General features: G+C 44.8%; 1 protein-coding gene across 1 annotated transcript; it reads right to left on the bottom strand.

Moving 5' to 3' along the window:
* Positions 1 to 906: 906 nt before the first annotated feature.
* LOC308125891 (solute carrier family 22 member 17-like) lies at positions 907 to 20,953 on the bottom strand (the record flags this gene model as incomplete). The annotated part of the gene is made up of 5 exons (XM_080489931.1): positions 907 to 1,767; positions 2,628 to 2,739; positions 17,851 to 18,074; positions 19,080 to 19,196; positions 20,850 to 20,953. The coding sequence occupies 5 exons, from the start codon at positions 20,951 to 20,953 to the stop codon at positions 1,491 to 1,493; spliced, it is 834 nt and encodes a 277-aa protein (XP_080346057.1). The 3' UTR covers positions 907 to 1,490.
* Between the last annotated feature and the right edge of the window lie 2,144 nt (positions 20,954 to 23,097).

The following is a 23,097-nucleotide window of genomic DNA, read 5'->3' as shown; positions in this document are numbered from 1 at the left end:
TTGTGGGGGGGGGGGGGGGGGGGGGGGGGGGGGGGTCTCTACCGCAGTGTGTTCATCCCCGTCTACCACAGCCCAGACGTCTACAGAGGAATCCAGCAACGACTACAAGCTTCAGAACTAAAACAAAGCAGCCCTTCAGTGCCTCCGAACATGCACGCGTGTCGTCACAGATTCAGTTTTCATCTTTTATGTTTGTTCCGCGACATGAAAACGAGGAAGGCGAGTGTCACCTGGACCCGACTGAGCTTAAAAACACCACGAAACCTTCGGAGGGTTGTATTTATGCTGCGATCCATAAACTTATAAAAAAAATCCATAAAGCTGTTGTGAAGCTTGAACTGGAGTCGGCGCTTTGAGCTTCACTTCCAGGATGATGACATGATTTGTGGAGTTTTTTTTAATGGAATACACACATGCTCTCTATCGTGTGTGTGAAGTTTTGCTGTTTTTAATGGAAGAAATGTGTCTTTTAAAATGTAATCTCAAATTGAGCTCAAACAGGAACAACTACTGTTTTCTAACTTGATATAATAAACTGGATCCTTACAACCGGTTCTTGATTTGGGGAGGGAACACCTTCATCTCATTATTCCTGGTTAGATTATAAGATTTCTCATGTAAATAAAAAAAAGCTTCTCAGAGGTCTTTAACCAACTTCATCTAACCGATAAAAGACCAATCAGCCCACAAACACAAGAGAAAAAACCCAAGAAATCATTTCATGGGGACTTTAAAGCTTGAAAATGTCAAATCTGTTGATAGTTTATTGATTTTGCTCTTTCATAATATAAATAAGATATAAATATGACCGGCTCCAGGCCAGATTCAGTAACTGGATCAAGTTTTTTTTACTCGAAATATTGATAATCAATCAACGGAATAAATTTGATTTCTTTTTTTTTTTTTAAATCATTATATTAAAAAAATCAACAACAGATATTCAAAGTGCTTCTCGCTGCCTCGCCGCTGCACAGCATACTGTACTGTAGGATCCAGCTAAACTCCCCCGAAGAAGGTAAAGAAACTAAGACGAGTGTATTTACAAGGCGAGCGTGGAGAACGGCCTCCTTCATCACGAAGAGGGTCACAGGAACCGACGGGGGAAAGAAGAGAACAAAGGAAAAGAGAAGGAAAGAAGAAAGGAAAAATGGAAAAAGGAAGAAAAGAAAAAAAAATGGGGAAGAAAGAAAGAAAGAAAATAAAGGAGAAAATGTGAGCAGAAGTAAAACAGCTTGTTATGGTGAGTGCAGAGGATGTCCTCTCAGCTGGTGGTGTCAGTGCGCCCCCTGGAGGACGGACGGACGCCGTGGCGAGCAGCCCTGCCTGCTGGTGTTCAAACCTACACATGAAGACGTGATGGGGGATGGTCTGTGAGAAGCACTTCCATGGCGAGGGTCTGCCGCAGCCCTTTCTCTCTCCAGAGTCTCTGCACTGCTCGGCGGGAGCCTGGCGGATGTAGAAGCGAGCGGCCCGGCCCGGCTCCTCCTCCTTTAGGTCTCCGGGTTGGGCGTGGCCAGCAGCGGCACGTTGTCCCGCCTCCTCCGGCCCAGCGGGGGGCGCTTGTACTGCTCCCCGTCGGCCAGCGTCTGGGGCAGCGGCTTCCTCTTGCTCTCGGGCAGCAGCAGGATGGAGAGCACGGCCAGCAGGGCGAGCGAGGAGTACACCACGTGGTGCAGGAAGTAGCCGTAGTGGTTCCGCAGGTCCATGAGCGGCGAGCTGAGGCGGCCAACGCAGCCCAGCGCCAGCACGGCGCCCACGCCGCTGCCTCTGAAACACGGCGAGACACAACATGAGTGGACCGAGGTCCTCAGGAGGGCTCTGCTCTCACACCGCGAACACACCGCAACGTCTCAAGTGAAAATGCATCGTTTTGGAAAGAAGTTAAAATCGACGGAAACAATAAAAATGATGTGGTTAGTACGTTGGGCCACTAGTGGGTGCTGTTGTGAAACCACACACACACACACACTGTAAACATTGAGAAGAGCAGTACACGGACATTCGTATGGACAGACGGTGGAGTTGGACTGACGTCTGACCTCGTTCACACGACAACATTCTTACTTTTTGAAAACGTTGTGACTCTGTCTCTGGGAAAATGCAACTTTTTGAAAAAGCTCATTGTTTCTATGGAAACGGGGAGAAAACGCAACTGTTCGACAACGCTCTAATTCCGTCTCCATGGATACGGGGGTAAAACGCAACTTTTCTGAAACACAACGACTACGACTCCATTTAAACTGGGGAAAGCGCAACTTTTTGAAAACAGTCCGTCTCCACGGAAATGGGCGAAACACAACTTTTCTGAAACTCTGCTACTGTGCATGCACACCACGGCCGTAGTAACTGGTTGTTCTGCACATGCTCAGTGGACCAGCAGAACAACGTTTCCTCCAGAGTGTCATGACTCCACATTCTCCTGGACTTGGTACTTTTATTTTGACAGTCACCGTAACAACAATCCAGCTTGGTCGTCCGTCCACTAGAATGTCCTCCCGTTGTTAATGTTTAGAGCTCATTGTTCTCTGCATGAGGGGTGTGGTTTCATCACTAAAACAACCAACAGCGCCACCCAGTGGCCTGTCATGTAAACGGGACCCAAAGCAGCAGAGTGAAGCTGCGGCTACCTGATGATGGTGGGCATGATCTCGGCGGTGAAGAAGATGCAGAGCGAGGCGGTGGCTTGAGACGAGAAGAGACCCAGAACGGAGAAGACTGTGATGGCCGTCTCACTGAGATCTGAGGGGACGGAGGACAGAGACACGGCAGAGTCATGTGATGCATCGTGATGTGATGACGCGAGAGCCAACGGCGCTCATATGGTACCGGTTGTCTCGTCCACAACAGAACGTGGACGCATGCAATGTTATAAAAACATCAGGTAGTTTGAACACAAATTAAAAAAAAGAAACATTTTGCAGAGATTTAGCTTGAGTCCAACAACATGCCTGCATGTAAACAAAGGATTTTATACGTAGGCAATTACAATTAATATCTAATTAATATCTATATTTAATAAGGAGGGAGAAGCAGAAATCACTGTCACTTCGTTTCATACAAAGACGACTGAATGAAATAATTAGATGCGTTATTGATTCGTCCAGATTTGAACCTGCAAACCTGCAAACACAACCTTACTTCTTTAACTTACGGGTGGAAAACAGACTGATTGAAGTCACTTCCTGCAGAGAAACACTCAGAACGACTCTCTGATGGGCTCTGTGCTGCTTCAGGAAAATAATCTGTTTTCTTTAAGTTCAAAAAATTCTTGTTTCTTGGTGGTTTGACAGGATTAGAGGCTCATGTTTAACACGCCTGTGTTGGATCAAACTGCAAGTTTATTTTCACTCTGAGTTTAATATTTGCACCGAACATATTGTAGAAGAGAAGCTTCTATGCATGTTGGAATTAGATTGTGTTCAATTCAATTCAATTCATTTCAATTTTATTTGTAAAGCGCTAAATCACATCAACAAACATCTCAAAGCGCTCTTACAATGATAGAGTACAACAGGACCCAACTAAACCCTTCCAAAGCAAGCAGATGTAACAAGCAACAGTGGCCAGGAAAAACTCCCTCGCATGGAGAGAAGTTCAAGAACTCCCTCTTCAGGAAGAAACCGTGGGGCGGACCCTAGACTCTGGAAGGACGGCCATCCGCCTTGACCGGTTGGGGGGAGAAGTACATGGGATAGGACAGGGAGAGAGAGGAAAAGAAGAGGGAGAGAGAGAGTGGCAGACAGGCCAGATAAGTACAAATACTAAGAAAAGTCTATGATGAGCGTTGGTCTGATGATGAGCCAATCTCAGTCTGGAGTTTAAGGGCCGTGCCGTTGCGGTGGGGTCCCGGTTCTGTGGTGGGGTCGGGTAGTAGGACCGTCGTAACTCCACTCTGTGAGTCTTGGGTCTGATCCCCTGGATCCTGCTCTCCTCCTGTCAGGGATAAAAAAGACGGCGGCAGTGTCTGGTGGCTCCAGTAATGTTGTTACACAGAGAGAAAGAAAGAAAGACAAGAAACAGAACCTCCAAATGTAGAGTTCCTCCCTTTAACGGGAGAGAAAAAATCCCCTCAGCAGTCTAGGCCTATAGCAGCTCAACTTAGTGGTCCTATTTTATTCCTATTTTATTCCTAAGGATAAGCTTTATCAAATAGGAATGTTTTTAGTCTCCTCTTAAATAAACTAATGGTGTCGGCCTTTCGGACCGAGGCTGGTAGTTGATTCCAGAGTAAAGGAGCCATATGGCTGAAACTCCTGCCTCCTGTTTTACTTTTATGGACTTTAGGGATTACCAACAGTCCTGCATCCTCAGAGCCAAGGGCTCGTGGAGGGTGAGACCCTTCTAGAAGTTTCTCCATATAGGACGGAGCCTTCTGATGAAGAGTTTTATATGTGATCAGAAGGATGTTGAATTCTATTCTAGATTTGATGTGAAGCCAGTGTAAGGATGCTAAGACTGGGGAGATGTGCTCTCTTCTTCCAGTTCTGGTTAGTAAACCTGCAGCAGCGTTCTGCACTAGCTGGAAGATCCTAACAGAGGAGTTTGGACATCCTGACATTAGGGAGTTACAATAATCTAATCTTGAAGTCACAAAGGCATGAATAATTTTTTCTGCATCTTTGAAGGACAAGAAGTTTCTAATTTTTGCAATATTCCTTAGATGGAAGAAGGCTGTCCTGGAGACATGTTTAACATGGGACATAAAGGACAGATCCTGATCAAAAATAACACCCAGGTTCCTAATATCACTGTTAGAGGTTAAGGTAATATTATCTAAGGTAATCAGACTGTCTGAAAAGTAATCCCTGAGCTTTTTAGGACCTAGGATTAGAACCTCAGTCTTGGATGTGTTGAGCATTAAGAAGTTGATAGACATCCAGGACTTAACGTCCCTGAGGCAGGACTCTAATTTAACAAGTTGGTCGGCCTGATTGGCTTTAACTGATAAATAGAGCTGAGTATCATCTGCATAACAATGAAAGTTAATGCTGTGTTTCCTAATTATATTTCCGAGTGGTAACATATAGAGATTAAACAATATGGGTCCGAGGACGGAGCCTTGTGGTACTCCACACAGGACCCCTTCATGCATTGAAGATTTGTTATTTACATGAACAAATTGAAACGGGTCAGATAAATATGATTTAAACCAGTTTAAGGCTAAGTTTTTAATGCCGACGGCATCTTCTAATCTCCTTAAAAGTATATTATGATCGACAGTATCAAATGCGGCACTAAGGTCCAGAAGAACTAAAACCGATAGAAGACCTCTATCTGAGGCCGTTAGAAGGTCATTAGTAACTTTTAGCAGTGCAGTCTCTGTACTGTGGTTCATTCTGAAGCTGGACTGAAGGTCCTCTAACAGATTATTCTCCTGCAGATAATCCTGGAGTTGTTTAGCGACTACTTTCTCCAGAACCTTTGACAGGAAAGGAAGGTTGGAGATGGGCCTGTAGTTTGAGAGAAGGCTTGTGTCTAAGTTTGGCTTCTTAATGAGAGGTTTAATAACTGCTAGTTTAAAGGATTGGGGCACATAGCCTATTGATAGAGACTGGTTAATAATTGCGAGTATAGAATTATTAATTAGTGGCAGTGCCTCTTTCAGAATTCTAGTAGGAATTGGGTCCAACAGGCTAGTAGTTGGTTTAGCAGAAGAAATAAGGGAGTTTAGTTCGACTAGTTGTATTTGCTGAAAGCATTCCAGATGACTGTTAGGTTTAACCAGTTCCTCTGTTATGGGGCTAACGGACGGTAGGGTTTGATGGATGTTATCCCTAAGCGTTGTAATTTTATTTTGAAAGAACTTCATGAAGTCCTCACTACATTTATTGTTAGGAATGGTGGGCTCAACACTATTTTGGTTCTTGGTCAGTTTGGCTACAGTACTGAAAAGAAACCGAGGGTTGTTTTTGTTTTCCTCTATTAAGGATGAGTAGTAATTAGTTCTACTTCTACTCAGAGCTTTCTTATAAGTTTTGAAGCTATCCTTCCAGGCTATATAATCTAGCTCTGTTTTTGTTTGTTTTTGTGTTCCTTATTTCAACATTACATCAAAGCTAATATCAACATGTTTGGATCTAAAATTGGGTCTAATAAAGTATTATTATTGAGGAGTACAAATAAGTTAACATATTTTTGAGTGCCTTCCTGTTTCATCCATTACAGCAGCATGTGTGAGCATGCCTAAAGGAAGCTTCCTGCAGATGTTACACCACTCAGACGGCATCGACGTGGCGTGAAGATCAGTTGACTTTATTTACTACTGGCAGGACAGGTACAGAATCAAGTCACCATCAAACCAAAACGGGATCACACACAGCTTCGCCTTCAACACCGGAAACCAAAACCAAAGCCACTCCTCTTCTCTCACTTGACTGGCTCTGTTTATCTTATACAGTCTTCACTCGGCCCCCTGCTGGCCAATATGATTAACTACATGAACACAAGAACAGAAAATAACCAACTAAAGTTGAATACAATATTAACTGTAAACACAGAAATACATTATATACAAGCATTCGCTTTCAGGTGCTACAATCCTCCCCTGCTAAATAAATGTTGTCCTCAACATTAGCAGCAATTAAAAAGTATCTTTCACACCCAATGTTATTAATCATAACTCAAACATGAAAAATAACTAGTTTCCACATTCCTACAATGGCAACAGCTTCCTTTTGGAACCTAAAAGACATTACTACGGGTTTTACCCAGTAAGTACATTACTATGTGACCTCATCACATTTTACTTTCCAATGACACTACAGTGTTTAAACCTAGGAAAAATCTAGTTCTTAGTAGTTTTCTTTTTTTTTTATTTTTATTATTATTAGTGCAGTACTCATGTATCTCCTGTATGCGTGGTATAGGATGCCTATCTGGGATTGTCTTTTTATTGAGCCCCCTGTAGTCAATGCAGAGTCTCAGGCTCCCGTCTCTTTTTCTCACGCAAACGACTGCAGCTGCATATGGAGAAGTGGATTTGCGGATAAAATCTTTGTTCAACAAGTCCTGAATGTGATTCTTGACCTCATCATACAATGGACGTGGTATTGCATTGTATGTTTTGGCTACAGGGACACCGTCAGTTAACTTAATGTCCATTTTTAAGTTTTTGATGTAACCTACATCATCTGAATTTCTGGCAAATGCGCCGGATTCCTCCCTGAGCATTTGTTTCACCACGACTTCTTGTTCACTGGTCAAATGGTCCAGGTTGACGGGTGGATCATATGGTTTCTCTTGAGAGCCGCCTTGAGGAGATCCGTTGGTGGAGCACGATAGGCTCTGTGAACTTTCTGTAACAACGGGAGTAACAACGTTTTCCTCTGGTTGCACCAAGTTATAATCACTTATTCTCTGTATGCTCCCTATCACCGTTTTACTTGGTATTGTGATGTCATGTTGAAGGGTATTCCTCACATAAATGTTAACTTTACGAGAGGAACAGGAAACACTTATTAGTTGACAGGTGATTTTAAGTCCTTCCTCCAATGATAAGTTCCCCTCTGGTTCAAAAAGCATTTCCGTCCTTACTTTGCCATCTGTTTTAACAGGACAAGTAATACATTTCATTTGTCCCCCTGGGACCACAATGGATGTGCGTCCTGTTCGAACAAGGTAAGTGACATTCTCATTTGTAGCGTTCTGAATGGCATTTAGCAATGCTTCTGCCTTTCCTGATCCTAGTTTTAATGCACTTCTAAGCAAGGAAATACTTTCACTGGGCTGAATCTGGTCTTCCTTGTTTGTTAGAATTTCCTCAATGGCATTAAATCCTATTATAGGCCTCTGCAATATGTCTCTACTCACGAGAACTGGAACTAATATCTCCTCAGCCTTTGCCTGTTTTGCATTTGGATCACACAGACTGAAACTAACTGGAACCCAGCCCTCAAAGGGAATTGCTGAGCCATTCGCAGCTCTTAAGTCCAGTAGTTCATCACTATTTAACAGGTCGCTGATTGGACGGGTTATCGTATCAGGTAAGTTTTGAGATTTCCAAGCCTCACTCATAATGGACACTTGGGCTCCTGTGTCCCACAAGGCTTGTGTCTTAACATTGTTCATTTTGCACCAGACAAGACACTTTTTGCCAACTAGTTGTGCCACTTGTTTGCATTTTGTACTAGGCTTGTTTGAGTGAGAGGGTTGGTAATCTTTGAGGTTCACATTTACTTTTGAAGATGTTGAGGGATGATAAGCTGGAAGTTTTTTTCTTTCCACCTTAACTTTGCACAAGTCTACACACCCTGTTTGAGGTTTCAGCTTTGAGTTATTCTGGGACTTTACTTCAGAGGCTATGGGTCGTCCCCCAGTCACAGCCTCTACACGTTTCCCGAATATTTCTGTCTGCCCCCCACTTTGCAACCCCTTGCCCAATGTGTGTCACTGCCACACTTGAAACAATGGGTGCAATCCTTTTTCTCTTGCTGACATGCCACACATTGTCTCTTCGGTCTTTTAAAAGTATCTACTTGAGCCTGGGTTGTTTTGTAGTCGACAATTTTGCCCCTGTGCTGGACAGTTTGTACAAGGGACGCTACTTGACCTGTGAGCTCCCTAATTGCTGTGTTGTTCTCCTCCATTTTTGTAAATAGAGAGTTATCTTTAATTGGCTTTTTGGGCTTAGTACAAACCGGGGTTGGTGAAGGGCCATCCTCATCCTCACTTCTCTCAACTGCACTCAAACCTGCCCTGTAAGCTGCTTTAGTTGTGGCTTTACTCTTTTGAGCTCTTTCATTTTCATTGTATTCGGCAGTTTGCATTTTCTGTAAAAGCGACTCATCACTACTTGTCTCATCCTGGAGATAGATTCTCATTTCTGTTCTGATGTTATCATTTGACAAGCCTGTCATGATGGATTGAGAACACTGGCTATATACTAGTTCTTTGTTATACTTCAGGCCAGACTGAGCACGTTCAGATGCAAACAGGACCTTTTGCCGCAAATCCAGAACTCGCACTAGAAAGTCAAGTGCACTTTCACCAGCCCCCTGTACAGCTTTGGTCAGTTGTTGGTACAGTACAGTTGCATCTTTTTCTGCATAGTGGGCTCCTAAGATTTGCCTGAGAGTAGCTAGGGTGAGGTCTATTTTACCCTCTAAATAACTTCTCAGTTTCAAGCGAGGATTTACAGCACGAATTACAGCCTCCACGACTTCCACTTCTGGGTAACCTTTCCTTAATCCACTTTCAATCTGGTGTTCAAGGCTGCTGAAGCTCAGACTGTCCTTCGAGATTGACTCACCGATTTGTCCATTTATCTTGAAGTCCTTTCTGACAGCACTGGAAGGCCAGCCGTTGTTGCTCATGGACTCTCTACCTCTGCTTTGAGTTTCCTTCTCCCGCGATGTCTCGTGCATGACTTGTGTCTTAGAAGATGGCGGTGTAAAGTAGCCATGTTGTCGTCCCAACGCCCCTTGAGCTTGGCCCACCGTCTCCTCCTCCTTGTCGCCAGCTGCAGGCGATGAGTAAGATGGCGCCGCTCCCGCGTCGTCGGTCTCCGCTGGGACCTCCCGCATAGCATCGAGTGCATCGTTCAACTCCAAAAGCACCGTCATGCCTTCATCTTCTCTCTCCAACAGCTCCTCACGTTCGCAAAAGTTAACAATGAGCTTAACGAGCGCACGGCGCGTCTTGTTCTGAATGTCCTCGGCTGCTCCGACATCTTTGCATCAAACTATAACTCGTAGCAACTTGCGTAAAAAAAAACACAGAAACGAGACTGCGTAGCTCCCACTACACGTCAACTGTTCTCTAGAGCTAGCGTTAGCTCACTTAGTTGACTCTGACAGCGCACATGTCCGATTTTTACCGCTTTTCTGGAGTTGAAACCAGTCCTCTGCCGTGAAATAATGTCCGTCTCGATCTCGGTGGAACCTCCAAAATGTTACACCACTCAGACGGCATCGACGTGGCGTGAAGATCAGTTGACTTTATTTACTACTGGCAGGACAGGTACAGAATCAAGTCACCATCAAACCAAAACGGGATCACACACAGCTTCGCCTTCAACACCGGAAACCAAAGCCACTCCTCTTCTCTCACTTGACTGGCTCTGTTTATCTTATACAGTCTTCACTCGGCCCCCTGCTGGCCAATATGATTAACTACATGAACACAAGAACAGAAAATAACCAACTAAAGTTGAATACAATATTAACTGTAAACACAGAAATACATTATATACAAGCATTCGCTTTCAGGTGCTACAATCCTCCCCTGCTAAATAAATGTTGTCCTCAACATTAGCAGCAATTAAAAAGTATCTTTCACACCCAATGTTATTAATCATAACTCAAACATGAAAAATAACTAGTTTCCACATTCCTACAATGGCAACAGCTTCCTTTTGGAACCTAAAAGACATTACTACGGGTTTTACCCAGTAAGTACATTACTATGTGACCTCATCACATTTTACTTTCCAATGACACTACAGTGTTTAAACCTAGGAAAAATCTAGTTCTTAGTAGTTTTCTTTTTTTTTTTTTATTATTATTATTAGTGCAGTACTCATTTAAATGCTCTAAAATCCAAATTTCTGTCATTCCTCTATACATTCCATGGAAGCTTCAACTTAACTGACATACCTTTACCAAATTGCCATTTACATAATTTCAATGTCAAAACTCATTCCAAATTTTCTAGATGACCACGGGAACCTTTGTTACATAACCCATAGCAGATATCATCCTTTAAAAGAAAAATCTTTTTTTTTCTTTAAACCAGACAAGTGTAAGAATCACAGTAGGTAATTTGACATCACATTCAAATCACGTTTTGTTATTTTCTTTCTTCATATTTTCACATTATACAGTAACCACTCAGTTAAACAGTCCATGTTACTGTCTCGATCCCACACAGAGTAATCACAACAGTCCACAGTGACATAAAAATTTCCTTTTTTTTTTAGTAATATCCTGTGGGAACGAGGGTGGGATATACCAGATGTTGACCAAACATCTGTACAGGTATCCAAGGCACACTGTATTGTCCATGTACTGATGCCAACGTGTTCACATACAGTGGGTTAATGTAAGGCCCTATCACACGGTGAGTAGGTTGGCCCAATGAGTCATACGTCAGCGTCTCTTTGGGTCGTCTTTCTCTCTGTGACTTACGTGGCTGTGTGTCAGTGAACTCGGGTCCTAGACAACTTGGCAGGTCTGCTGCCTGACCAGTTTGAGAGTCCTCTGTAGCATCATGTTCGGTTGTATCATTCCTGGAGAAGTCATCATTCAACAGCATTTGAACCGGAGTCTCAACCCTGAACTCCTCTGCTTCCACATTAAGTTCGGGCTGCGGTGCCGTTTCAGGAATGATAGGGGGTGCAACATTTTGATCTGTGGGCTGGTGGTGATGGTTCCTCAATCTATGAGCCCAGTAATGTTGTTCCTCATCTGAACTTTCTGATGTTTCATTTTGTGTATTGCTCCTGAGTGTCTTTTTGTGTTGGCCATCAGGTTTTTGTCCTCTTACAGTGCTTTGGGCGGGTTCTTGAAGTGGTAAAGCATTACATGGCATTAACATGTTACGATGGAGGATTCTGCCTCTCCCTGTGCCACATTCAGGTTTTATTTCATAAACTGGGCTGTCCTTCCCTTTTTGTGAGATGACAATGTGTATTTGATTCTCCCAGTATGAACGTAGTTTTCCCGGTCCCCCACGCTCTGACATATTTCTCACAAGGACCCTGTCACCGGGGGACAGCACTGAACTTTGTCTCTTTTGATCATAATACACTTTTCCCCTTATTGTAGTCTTTTTGATGGTTTTAGATGCGATGTCATACGCTTCCTTCATTTGTTGCTGCCATTTCTGAGCATACTCCTGGTGTGAATTACATCCTTTTTCCTCATTAATTCCAAAGATCAGATCGATTGGTAGGCGGGGATTTCTACCAAAAAGTAAGTAGAAAGGAGAATATCCTGTTGCCTCACTGATGGTGCAGTTATACGCATGTACAACTTTACTCACGTATTCACTCCACTTTTCCTTCTTCTCTTCATCCAAGGTCCGCAGCATTGATAGTAAGGTACGATTAAACCTTTCAGCTGGGTTTCCTTGCGGGTGGTAAGGAGTTGTTTTTGAGTTGGTCATACCAGTGTATTTTTGCAGCCGTCTGAATAACTGATTCTCAAACTCCTTGCCTTGATCGTGATGTATTTTAGCAGGGAAACCGAATTTAAGAGAGAAATCATTAAAGATTTTGTCAGCCGCTGTTTTGCCTGATTTGTTGCGGGTTGGGTAGGCTTGTGCAAACTTAGTGAAGTTGTCAATGATCACTAAAATATACTCATACCCTCCCCTGCTTTTTTCAAGATGAAGATAGTCTATTGAGACCATTTCGAATGGTGCTGTTGCAGGCACATGGCACATTGGGGCTCTGCTCTGCACTGGGGGTTTTTTCTGGATGTTGCATTTACATATTTCTGATATGAAAAAGTTAATATCTTTTTGCATCCCAGGCCAATAAAACCTCTGCCTCGCAAGGTGTAAAACTCGTTCTACCCCTAAATGTCCCATCTCACAATGCAGGTACTTGTACACCAGTTCTTTGTACTGTTCCGGAAGCACAATTTGAGTACATGTTGCCGTTTTACGTTTTAACAGACCATCTTGCGAAACATGTAGTCTTTTCCATTCATGTAACAGCTGTTTAGTTTTTGGCGTGTCCATCTTTATAGCTCTCCTGTCTGGTTTTTCCCCTGATGTTTTCAACTGGAGTATGTGGGATATGTGTGGGTCTTGCAACTGAGCTTGTAGTAACTCCTGTAGTGTTACCTTTATGTCAAGCTGATCATGTGCAGCTAAGTCCTGTACCTTTGGGTTGCAGGTAATGGCTGAGACCCAATCCACTTCTTGACGGTTTTGCATTTCAACAGCACAGAATATTGCGTTTAACATGTCAGGGGTGTACTGCTCTGTACACTCGCTCATATAAGAGTCCATACTCACAGGAGTACGAGACAGAAAATCTGCGTCTGCGTTTGTTTTTCCTGGACGATACTACAGTGTTATGTTGAAGTCTGCGAGCTCAGACACCCAGCGATGTCCGGTTGCGTTCAGTTTAGCTGTGCTCAAGACATAAGTAACAGGGTTGTTATCACTGTAGACTGTTACAGAGGGAGCATAAAACAAATAATCTCTGAACCTGTCTGTAACAGCCCATTTGAGCGCTAAAAACTCGAGCTTCCCTGAATGCAATCGGTAGTTTTTTTCTGCTGGTGTCAAAGTCCGTGAGCCGTACCCAATAACTCTGAGTTTTCCTTCCTGCCTCTGGTATAAGACTGCTCCCAGTCCTTGTTCTGATGCATCCACGTGAAGAATGAATGGATCCTCAAACCTTGGATAGGCCATCACAGGTGGATTAGTCAGGACATCAACTAAATAGTTCAGAGCTTGCTGGTGGGTGTCATTCCAGACTATTTTCTGATGTGGGGGGAGTTGTCCAGCCCCAATTGACCGGGAGGTAGGCTTTGACTCAGTGTTTGGGGTTACGTCTGTCGAGAGCAAGTCATAGAGACATTTTGCATGGTGAGAAAAATCTTGCACGAAGCTTCTATAGTACCCTAGAAAACCTAGAAGTTTACGCAGTTCTTTTATGTTCATTGGGGGTTTGGTTTTCAGCGCTTGAACAACTGCTATTTCTTTGTTGTCCATCCTGTAGCCTTCAGCTGAGATCACTTTGCCAAGATAGCGGACTTCATTTTTGAACAGGTCACACTTATCTGGCCTCAGTTTAATTCCCCAGTCTTCTTGTCGTTTTAGGACAGCTCGCACATCCTCAACATGCTGTGTGAATGTTTTACTGTACACCAAAATATCATCTAAATATGGAATGCATATTTTGTCTCTCAGGCCTTCTAGACTCTCTTCCATACTACGCTGGAAAGTTGCTGGTGCATTTGTGAGCCCAAATGGAATTCTGTTCCATTCGTACAGCCCCCATGGGGTAGTAAAGGCAGTGAATTTCTTTGAATCCTCACTAACGCTCCCTTGATGATACGCTTTGCCTTGGTCCAGGACACTGAACCAAACGTTTCCACCAAGACCATCAAGTATCTCCTGTATGCGTGGTATAGGATGCCTATCTGGGATTGTCTTTTTATTGAGCCCCCTGTAGTCAATGCAGAGTCTCAGGCTCCCGTCTCTTTTTCTCACGCAAACGACTGCAGCTGCATATGGAGAAGTGGATTTGCGGATAAAATCTTTGTTCAACAAGTCCTGAATGTGATTCTTGACCTCATCATACAATGGACGTGGTATTGCATTGTATGTTTTGGCTACAGGGACACCGTCAGTTAACTTAATGTCCATTTTTAAGTTTTTGATGTAACCTACATCATCTGAATTTCTGGCAAATGCGCCGGATTCCTCCCTGAGCATTTGTTTCACCACGACTTCTTGTTCACTGGTCAAATGGTCCAGGTTGACGGGTGGATCATATGGTTTCTCTTGAGAGCCGCCTTGAGGAGATCCGTTGGTGGAGCACGATAGGCTCTGTGAACTTTCTGTAACAACGGGAGTAACAACGTTTTCCTCTGGTTGCACCAAGTTATAATCACTTATTCTCTGTATGCTCCCTATCACCGTTTTACTTGGTATTGTGATGTCATGTTGAAGGGTATTCCTCACATAAATGTTAACTTTACGAGAGGAACAGGAAACACTTATTAGTTGACAGGTGATTTTAAGTCCTTCCTCCAATGATAAGTTCCCCTCTGGTTCAAAAAGCATTTCCGTCCTTACTTTGCCATCTGTTTTAACAGGACAAGTAATACATTTCATTTGTCCCCCTGGGACCACAATGGATGTGCGTCCTGTTCGAACAAGGTAAGTGACATTCTCATTTGTAGCGTTCTGAATGGCATTTAGCAATGCTTCTGCCTTTCCTGATCCTAGTTTTAATGCACTTCTAAGCAAGGAAATACTTTCACTGGGCTGAATCTGGTCTTCCTTGTTTGTTAGAATTTCCTCAATGGCATTAAATCCTATTATAGGCCTCTGCAATATGTCTCTACTCACGAGAACTGGAACTAATATCTCCTCAGCCTTTGCCTGTTTTGCATTTGGATCACACAGACTGAAACTAACTGGAACCCAGCCCTCAAAGGGAATTGCTGAGCCATTCGCAGCTCTTAAGTCCAGTAGTTCATCACTATTTAACAGGTCGCTGATTGGACGGGTTATCGTATCAGGTAAGTTTTGAGATTTCCAAGCCTCACTCATAATGGACACTTGGGCTCCTGTGTCCCACAAGGCTTGTGTCTTAACATTGTTCATTTTGCACCAGACAAGACACTTTTTGCCAACTAGTTGTGCCACTTGTTTGCATTTTGTACTAGGCTTGTTTGAGTGAGAGGGTTGGTAATCTTTGAGGTTCACATTTACTTTTGAAGATGTTGAGGGATGATAAGCTGGAAGTTTTTTTCTTTCCACCTTAACTTTGCACAAGTCTACACACCCTGTTTGAGGTTTCAGCTTTGAGTTATTCTGGGACTTTACTTCAGAGGCTATGGGTCGTCCCCCAGTCACAGCCTCTACACGTTTCCCGAATATTTCTGTCTGCCCCCCACTTTGCAACCCCTTGCCCAATGTGTGTCACTGCCACACTTGAAACAATGGGTGCAATCCTTTTTCTCTTGCTGACATGCCACACATTGTCTCTTCGGTCTTTTAAAAGTATCTACTTGAGCCTGGGTTGTTTTGTAGTCGACAATTTTGCCCCTGTGCTGGACAGTTTGTACAAGGGACGCTACTTGACCTGTGAGCTCCCTAATTGCTGTGTTGTTCTCCTCCATTTTTGTAAATAGAGAGTTATCTTTAATTGGCTTTTTGGGCTTAGTACAAACCGGGGTTGGTGAAGGGCCATCCTCATCCTCACTTCTCTCAACTGCACTCAAACCTGCCCTGTAAGCTGCTTTAGTTGTGGCTTTACTCTTTTGAGCTCTTTCATTTTCATTGTATTCGGCAGTTTGCATTTTCTGTAAAAGCGACTCATCACTACTTGTCTCATCCTGGAGATAGATTCTCATTTCTGTTCTGATGTTATCATTTGACAAGCCTGTCATGATGGATTGAGAACACTGGCTATATACTAGTTCTTTGTTATACTTCAGGCCAGACTGAGCACGTTCAGATGCAAACAGGACCTTTTGCCGCAAATCCAGAACTCGCACTAGAAAGTCAAGTGCACTTTCACCAGCCCCCTGTACAGCTTTGGTCAGTTGTTGGTACAGTACAGTTGCATCTTTTTCTGCATAGTGGGCTCCTAAGATTTGCCTGAGAGTAGCTAGGGTGAGGTCTATTTTACCCTCTAAATAACTTCTCAGTTTCAAGCGAGGATTTACAGCACGAATTACAGCCTCCACGACTTCCACTTCTGGGTAACCTTTCCTTAATCCACTTTCAATCTGGTGTTCAAGGCTGCTGAAGCTCAGACTGTCCTTCGAGATTGACTCACCGATTTGTCCATTTATCTTGAAGTCCTTTCTGACAGCACTGGAAGGCCAGCCGTTGTTGCTCATGGACTCTCTACCTCTGCTTTGAGTTTCCTTCTCCCGCGATGTCTCGTGCATGACTTGTGTCTTAGAAGATGGCGGTGTAAAGTAGCCATGTTGTCGTCCCAACGCCCCTTGAGCTTGGCCCACCGTCTCCTCCTCCTTGTCGCCAGCTGCAGGCGATGAGTAAGATGGCGCCGCTCCCGCGTCGTCGGTCTCCGCTGGGACCTCCCGCATAGCATCGAGTGCATCGTTCAACTCCAAAAGCACCGTCATGCCTTCATCTTCTCTCTCCAACAGCTCCTCACGTTCGCAAAAGTTAACAATGAGCTTAACGAGCGCACGGCGCGTCTTGTTCTGAATGTCCTCGGAGTCTTTTTCAGTAATTTTACAAAACTCACAGACTTGCCGTAGTTGTTTCAAGCTCAGTCCAGTTAATTTCGCTTCTATCTCCAACATAAACTCTTCTCGCTGCTCCGACATCTTTGCATCAAACTATAACTCGTAGCAACTTGCGTAAAAAAACACAGAAACGAGACTGCGTAGCTCCCACTACACGTCAACTGTTCTCTAGAGCTAGCGTTAGCTCACTTAGTTGACTCTGACAGCGCACATGTCCGATTTTTACCGCTTTTCTGGAGTTGAAACCAGTCCTCTGCCGTGAAATAATGTCCGTCTCGATCTCGGTGGAACCTCCAAAATGTTACACCACTCAGACGGCATCGACGTGGCGTGAAGATCAGTTGACTTTATTTACTACTGGCAGGACAGGTACAGAATCAAGTCACCATCAAACCAAAACGGGATCACACACAGCTTCGCCTTCAACACCGGAAACCAAAACCAAAGCCACTCCTCTTCTCTCACTTGACTGGCTCTGTTTATCTTATACAGTCTTCACTCGGCCCCCTGCTGGCCAATATGATTAACTACATGAACACAAGAACAGAAAATAACCAACTAAAGTTGAATACAATATTAACTGTAAACACAGAAATACATTATATACAAGCATTCGCTTTCAGGTGCTACACAGACGTCGAAACATCTGAAGCATCGTGAAAGAAAAAGGCTTCAAAAGGTTGAGAAGTGTTGTGACTGTGGTTTCCATTGAATGAAACGTTTAATCTCAGCAGACAGACTGTGATGTATGATTACAGAGGAGCCTGACTCGGCCTCCGCTTCACCCTCACTGCAGTGTCCCACATTCACTCTCACGGTCCTGCTCGTCCTCGGCCACCAGGGGGCGGCGGCGAGCCGGCTGCGCCTGACTGCCGTGTCCTCGCAGGCACTGTTGTGGAAAAACAAAAGCTCCCGCGTGGGGTTTGTTCCATGACGGACTTACACTCCATGAGGCCCAGGAGGATGAGTGACGCCAGGCCCGTCATGGTCATGAAGAGCAGCAGGATGCCGCGGCGGCCGCACCGGTCCACCGTCGCCCATAGCAACAGCCAGGCTCCGCCCCCCGCGCACACAGACAGCAGGTAGGTCCAGTAGAAGCTGGGGGCCGTGCCTCGGACGTCACCCCGGAAAGAGCTGTAGCAGTGGCTGATGCCGTGGGAGATGAAGCTGAGGGGTGAGAGAGAGGAGAGTGAGAAGAGACAGAGGAGAGTGACAGGACGGAGAGTAAGAGAGGAGGGTGAGGGAAGAATGAGACGAAGGTGAGACAAGGGAGAGGGGAGAGAAAGGTGGAAGAGAGAGGGGAGTCAGAGGAGAGAGAGGGGAGAGAGTGAGAGGAGAGTGCGAAGAGAATGAGAAGAGAGAGGAGGGTGAGAAGAGAAAGGAGAGTGAGAGGAGGGTGAGAAGAGAAAGGAGGGTGAGAGGAGAGTGAGAAGAGAAAGGAGGGTGAGAGGAGAGTGAGAGGAGAGAGGAGGTTGAGAGGAGAGTGAGAAGAGAGAGAGGAGAGTGACAGGACGGAGAGAAAGAGAGGAGGGTGAGGGAAGAGTGAGAGGAAGGTGAGACAAGAGAGAGGGGAGTCAGAGGAGAGAGAGGGGAGAGAGTGAGAAGAGAGAGGAGGGTGAGAAGAGAAAGGAGAGTGAGAGGAGGGTGAGAGGAGAGAGAGAGGAGAGAGGAGGTTGAGAGGAGAGTGAGAAGAGAGAGAGGAGAGTGACAGGACGGAGAGAAAGAGAGGAGGGTGAGGGAAGAGTGAGAGAAAGGTGGAAGAGAGAGGGGAGTCAGAGGAGAGAGAGGGGAGAGAGTGAGAGGAGAGTGCGAAGAGAATGAGAAGAGAGAGGAGGGTGAGAAGAGAAAGGAGAGTGAGAGGAGGGTGAGAAGAGAAAGGAGGGTGAGAGGAGAGTGAGAGGAGAGAGGAGGTTGAGAGGAGAGTGAGAAGAGAGAGGAGAGTGACAGGACGGAGAGAAAGAGAGGAGGGTGAGGGAAGAGTGAGAGGAAGGTGAGACAAGAGAGAGGGGAGTCAGAGGAGAGAGAGGGGAGAGAGTGAGAAGAGAGAGGAGGGTGAGAAGAGAAAGGAGAGTGAGAGGAGGGTGAGAGGAGAGAGAGAGCAGGGTGAGACTCTCCGTCCAGGTTTGACCCCTGATCTTTGACCCCTGATCTTTGACCCCTGGCAGGACTTACGAGGTGAAGCCCAGCACACACATGTTCTTCCAGATGTTCCTGCTGTGGAAGAGCTCGGGGAAGGAGAGGCGAGGGCGAGAGGAGGAAGAGGAGGAGGAAGAGGAGCTCTCTGCCCTTCTTGGGCTGATGAATTATCTACTATTAACCATCACAGACACTCTTTACTAAACTGCCAGATCCAACTCCCGCTGACTGTCTGTCTCACAGGAGTTCTTTGTTTCACTGCAGGAACTGAAGAAAACGAGTCCTGGAGACGTAAATCTGATCGTCCTTCAGCCCGCCGCGTTGTTTGACCCCGAATTGTTTCCGTCATTCAGATAAACTCGTGAAATATTTGTGGGATTCTTTCCGCTGTGCATCAGTGGACGAAGGCAATAAACACCGTCGTCTGTCTTCGTCAAAACCAACAAACGCAAAATTGTTGCTTGATTAATTCCCTTGTTTTCCAGGAGCTAATTTTACAAGCAACCCAAGTGTGCAAACAAATGATAAATTAATCTCGGTTTAATCCATTTTACATCTTTACATCCATCTTCTGGTGAAAATCGAACCTGAATTGAGATGAATCCAGGACGACTAAAACAGAAAACAACAATAGACTGTGGTTCTATTTTCCTTATTTGCCTCATGGAGACGAAACATTTGATTTTATTGTTGCATGAAACACTTCCTGCTGTTTAACAATGAAACTCTTTCTGAGATAGTTTGATCAATATTTTAGCCGCTTTGAGCTGATTTAATCACGATAATCTATTTATGCATTTATATATAAACACCTACTGAGGAATCAATAAAATGTGTATTCTAATGATCCAGAATTAATCTGTGTGCGGTGTAGGGAGCTAACAGACCTCATACCTGCTGCTGATGGGTGTTAGTTTGTCTCCATCTAGTGGTTGAGAAAGGGACTGTATGTGTCCCTGTGCCTGTCCCTGTGTGTGTGTGTGTGTGTGTGTGTGTGTGTGTGTGTGTGTGTGTGTGTGTGTGTGTGTGTGTGTGTGTGTGTGTGTGTGTGTGTGTGTGGATCCTCTGCTCGTACCTTGATTACCACGGAGAGATTGACCCGGCTGGGTGAGCAAACCGTGATCAGAGTGTCTCACCAGCTAATTGGCCGGGCAGATTGAGGGCACCCGCCGTCAGAAGGTTGGAAGAAAAAGACATTACTCTGGAGATTGTTTTTTATTTGATTATTTGCCATGAGTCAGTTTGTCCTTCCTGCTGCAAACACGTTGACGTTCCACCAGGTGTAAATTCCATCTTTGTAGACTAATGTCTCGTTTTAAAGAGCTTCCTCACATAGATTCTCAAAGGTCCCTGGGGGCCCGCGCACACGGCGCTGTCAATCTTATGGTGGAGAGCAACTCCAGAAACTGTTTTCCCGGGTCCATGGACATGTTTCCCGGCTGTAGGCAGACGAGGGTGCACACTCTCTGCCTACACGGCACTCCTACATTCACACACACACCTTCACTCACCCTCCAGAGTAGCGGAGGGCAGCCGGCGGTGACGCGCCGGCAGGGTGACTGACGAACCCGGGCCGTACCACCAGGCTGGTTAAATGGTTTGGGCCCGGAAGGTTTCAGTCACGTGAACAATATTATTATTTATTTTCTTTAAAACGTATTGCCGGGTGTACTGAGGGGTTAGTGTGGGAGGGCATAATCCTGACAGTAAGTGATAATATGTGTTTAATTATGGAAAAACTATTTATTTATGTATTAGGATTTGGGGTTCAGAATAAAATAAGGATCTTTGCCAGCGAAAGGTTACGCCCAGTGGGAGGGGCTAAGTGGAAAAATGGGCTGCGCTGGGCCTGATGGGGGAGTTGGACTCTGGTTGGAGGTGGGGACCAGGACTGATCCGTGGAGTGTCATTGTGGAATCCTGAGGTTGAGGAAGAACTCAGATGTAAATAGCCCGTACAGATTTGTATATAGAGTTTTCTTTGCTTGGTTTATTTTTACATTTGGGTATCTTTCGGGTTTTGCACTTTGTAAATATTATGATTCATGGTTTTGAAGAGAAAAATAAATTGAAAACAACAAACACAGCTGACGACTACGCCATCGTTTTTCCCAGTTTGGGAAGGTTGTTGAGCGGACCCCGCGACCAATGTGCTGCTGTGAAGCTCAGGCTTTGGTCCAAATGGACCACAGGATATTTCATTTCTGTCCCAGGGTTTATTGTTGTTCCATTCACAGAGATATAAATACATCACTATATATTCATTTAAGTTTGAAGAATACATTCCAACTGTTTTTTGGTTTTTTTTTATGTTTAATGTTAAATAAGAAGCCAGTTACTCATTTTGTCCATTGCTGAAGACAATTTAGACGCCACGAGCTCCATATCCCTCCCATGTATGTAGATGACAGCATCATGTGGTACATGATCATCATTTATGTAGATGCTGAACAACAAGGACCCCAGGATTGATCCTTGTGGGACCCCAGTTGGGCAGGGCTTCATGTGGCTAATGAGAGCATTGCATGCACTACGATGCTCTGGACATTATGTAAAATTGAGTACGGTACACGTTCCAACCACTCGCGAGGGAGAATGTGGAGTCGTTCCGTGTTGCGAAGAAACGGCAAGCATCCCAAAGAGTACTCTGTCGCTGTGTACTCCTTCGTCCGACTACAAACACTACAGTCCGCACACATCGCACCCGATCTGACGGATGAGACTGTGGTTTGAGGTGTTCGGTCTAGACGGAGGCCTTTCTGGACCCTCAACGCTGCGCCTCACTGGGGGGCTGCTGGCTACATCACAGTTAAAGAAGACCCCTTTCGTCAAACTAATTTGACAGGTCAAAGGTTAACCCAGCCCCCCCCCCCCCCCCCCTAGCTTTAAAGTGTGCAGAAATGCAGTCTGTGGTTCGTTTTGATATTAAAACGGTCAAAATTTATTAAAAAGTGGAGGAGAAATCAGCCAAAAGAATACACAGAAGATGAGAAAAAAAATGGTGTGATTTCTTCCAGCATTCACACAATTCTGTAGAAATGTTTGTAAAGAGACTGAAAAGGAGGGGAGGAGTTTCTTTTTCCATTTTGGTTGGGGGCGGGGCCCAATTTACACATGACATCAGTGTGTGACTCACTTGGCCTATGATGTGACGAGACGTGGCTCAGATCACAAGATGAAAGACAACAAAGGGATGTCCGAACTAAACTTTGACTTTGATGATCAAAGGAGCATCAGGCTATATAAGGATCAACTTCAACAGGAACTTCACATTAACTGTTTACTCTAAACGTCAGAGCAGCTTTTTTCGGTTTGGGACAATTTTACAGATAAATATCTCCACTGTGCAGATATTGTTACAGCCACATAACAGATACCGTCTACCGTCATAGAGGCAGCAGGGATAGTACTTTTTTAACCTACAACACTAACGTTGAGTGATTGTCACCCCGGCAATTATTGTCATTTGTTTGTGTGAGTGCTCGTTGTGAGAATTGTTTGCATTTTAGCAAGAGATTACTGTTTCATTGTAACAAATACAAGAACTGAAATCGTCCACAGGGTAGAAGCAACAAGCAAGGAGATCAGAAATGCAGCAAGAAGTTAACGGCAGTGAGTCACTCCAAGTGAAGGACTTGCGTGAGGCTTTGCTACACTACCGCAAATGTAATATGGAGACGCTTGCAGAGTTCAGCAAGTTGAACCATCGCTTCAGCAGCTTGAAGGAGGAGAACGAGAAGCTGCAGGAGGAAAAGGAGGTTTGGAGGAGCCAGGTCACTGCTTTACAGTCTGAAAAGCAGCAAACAGACTCTGAGCTCCAGGAGAAGAACCGACTCCTCACAGGGACCCAGGAGGAGCTCCAGGACCAGAGGAAAAGTCTCCAGTATCACCAGGATGAGGCTGAAACTTTTCGCTCCGCCTTCAACTTTACCAAAGAGCAGTTTGATAACCTGATGGATGCTCTTGGCCTCAACATGATCAATTCTGAAAACCTCCCGTTTGAAGTGAGCCAGAAGATAGAGACCACCAAGATCGACCTGAGAGAGAAGCAGGAG

Source organism: Lipophrys pholis, assembly GCF_963383615.2.
Source record: "Lipophrys pholis genome assembly, chromosome: 20".
NCBI classification, from domain to species: domain Eukaryota; kingdom Metazoa; phylum Chordata; class Actinopteri; order Blenniiformes; family Blenniidae; genus Lipophrys; species Lipophrys pholis.
The sequence above is the reverse complement of the archived record's forward strand: the minus strand, read 5'-3'. Positions and strand labels throughout refer to the sequence as shown.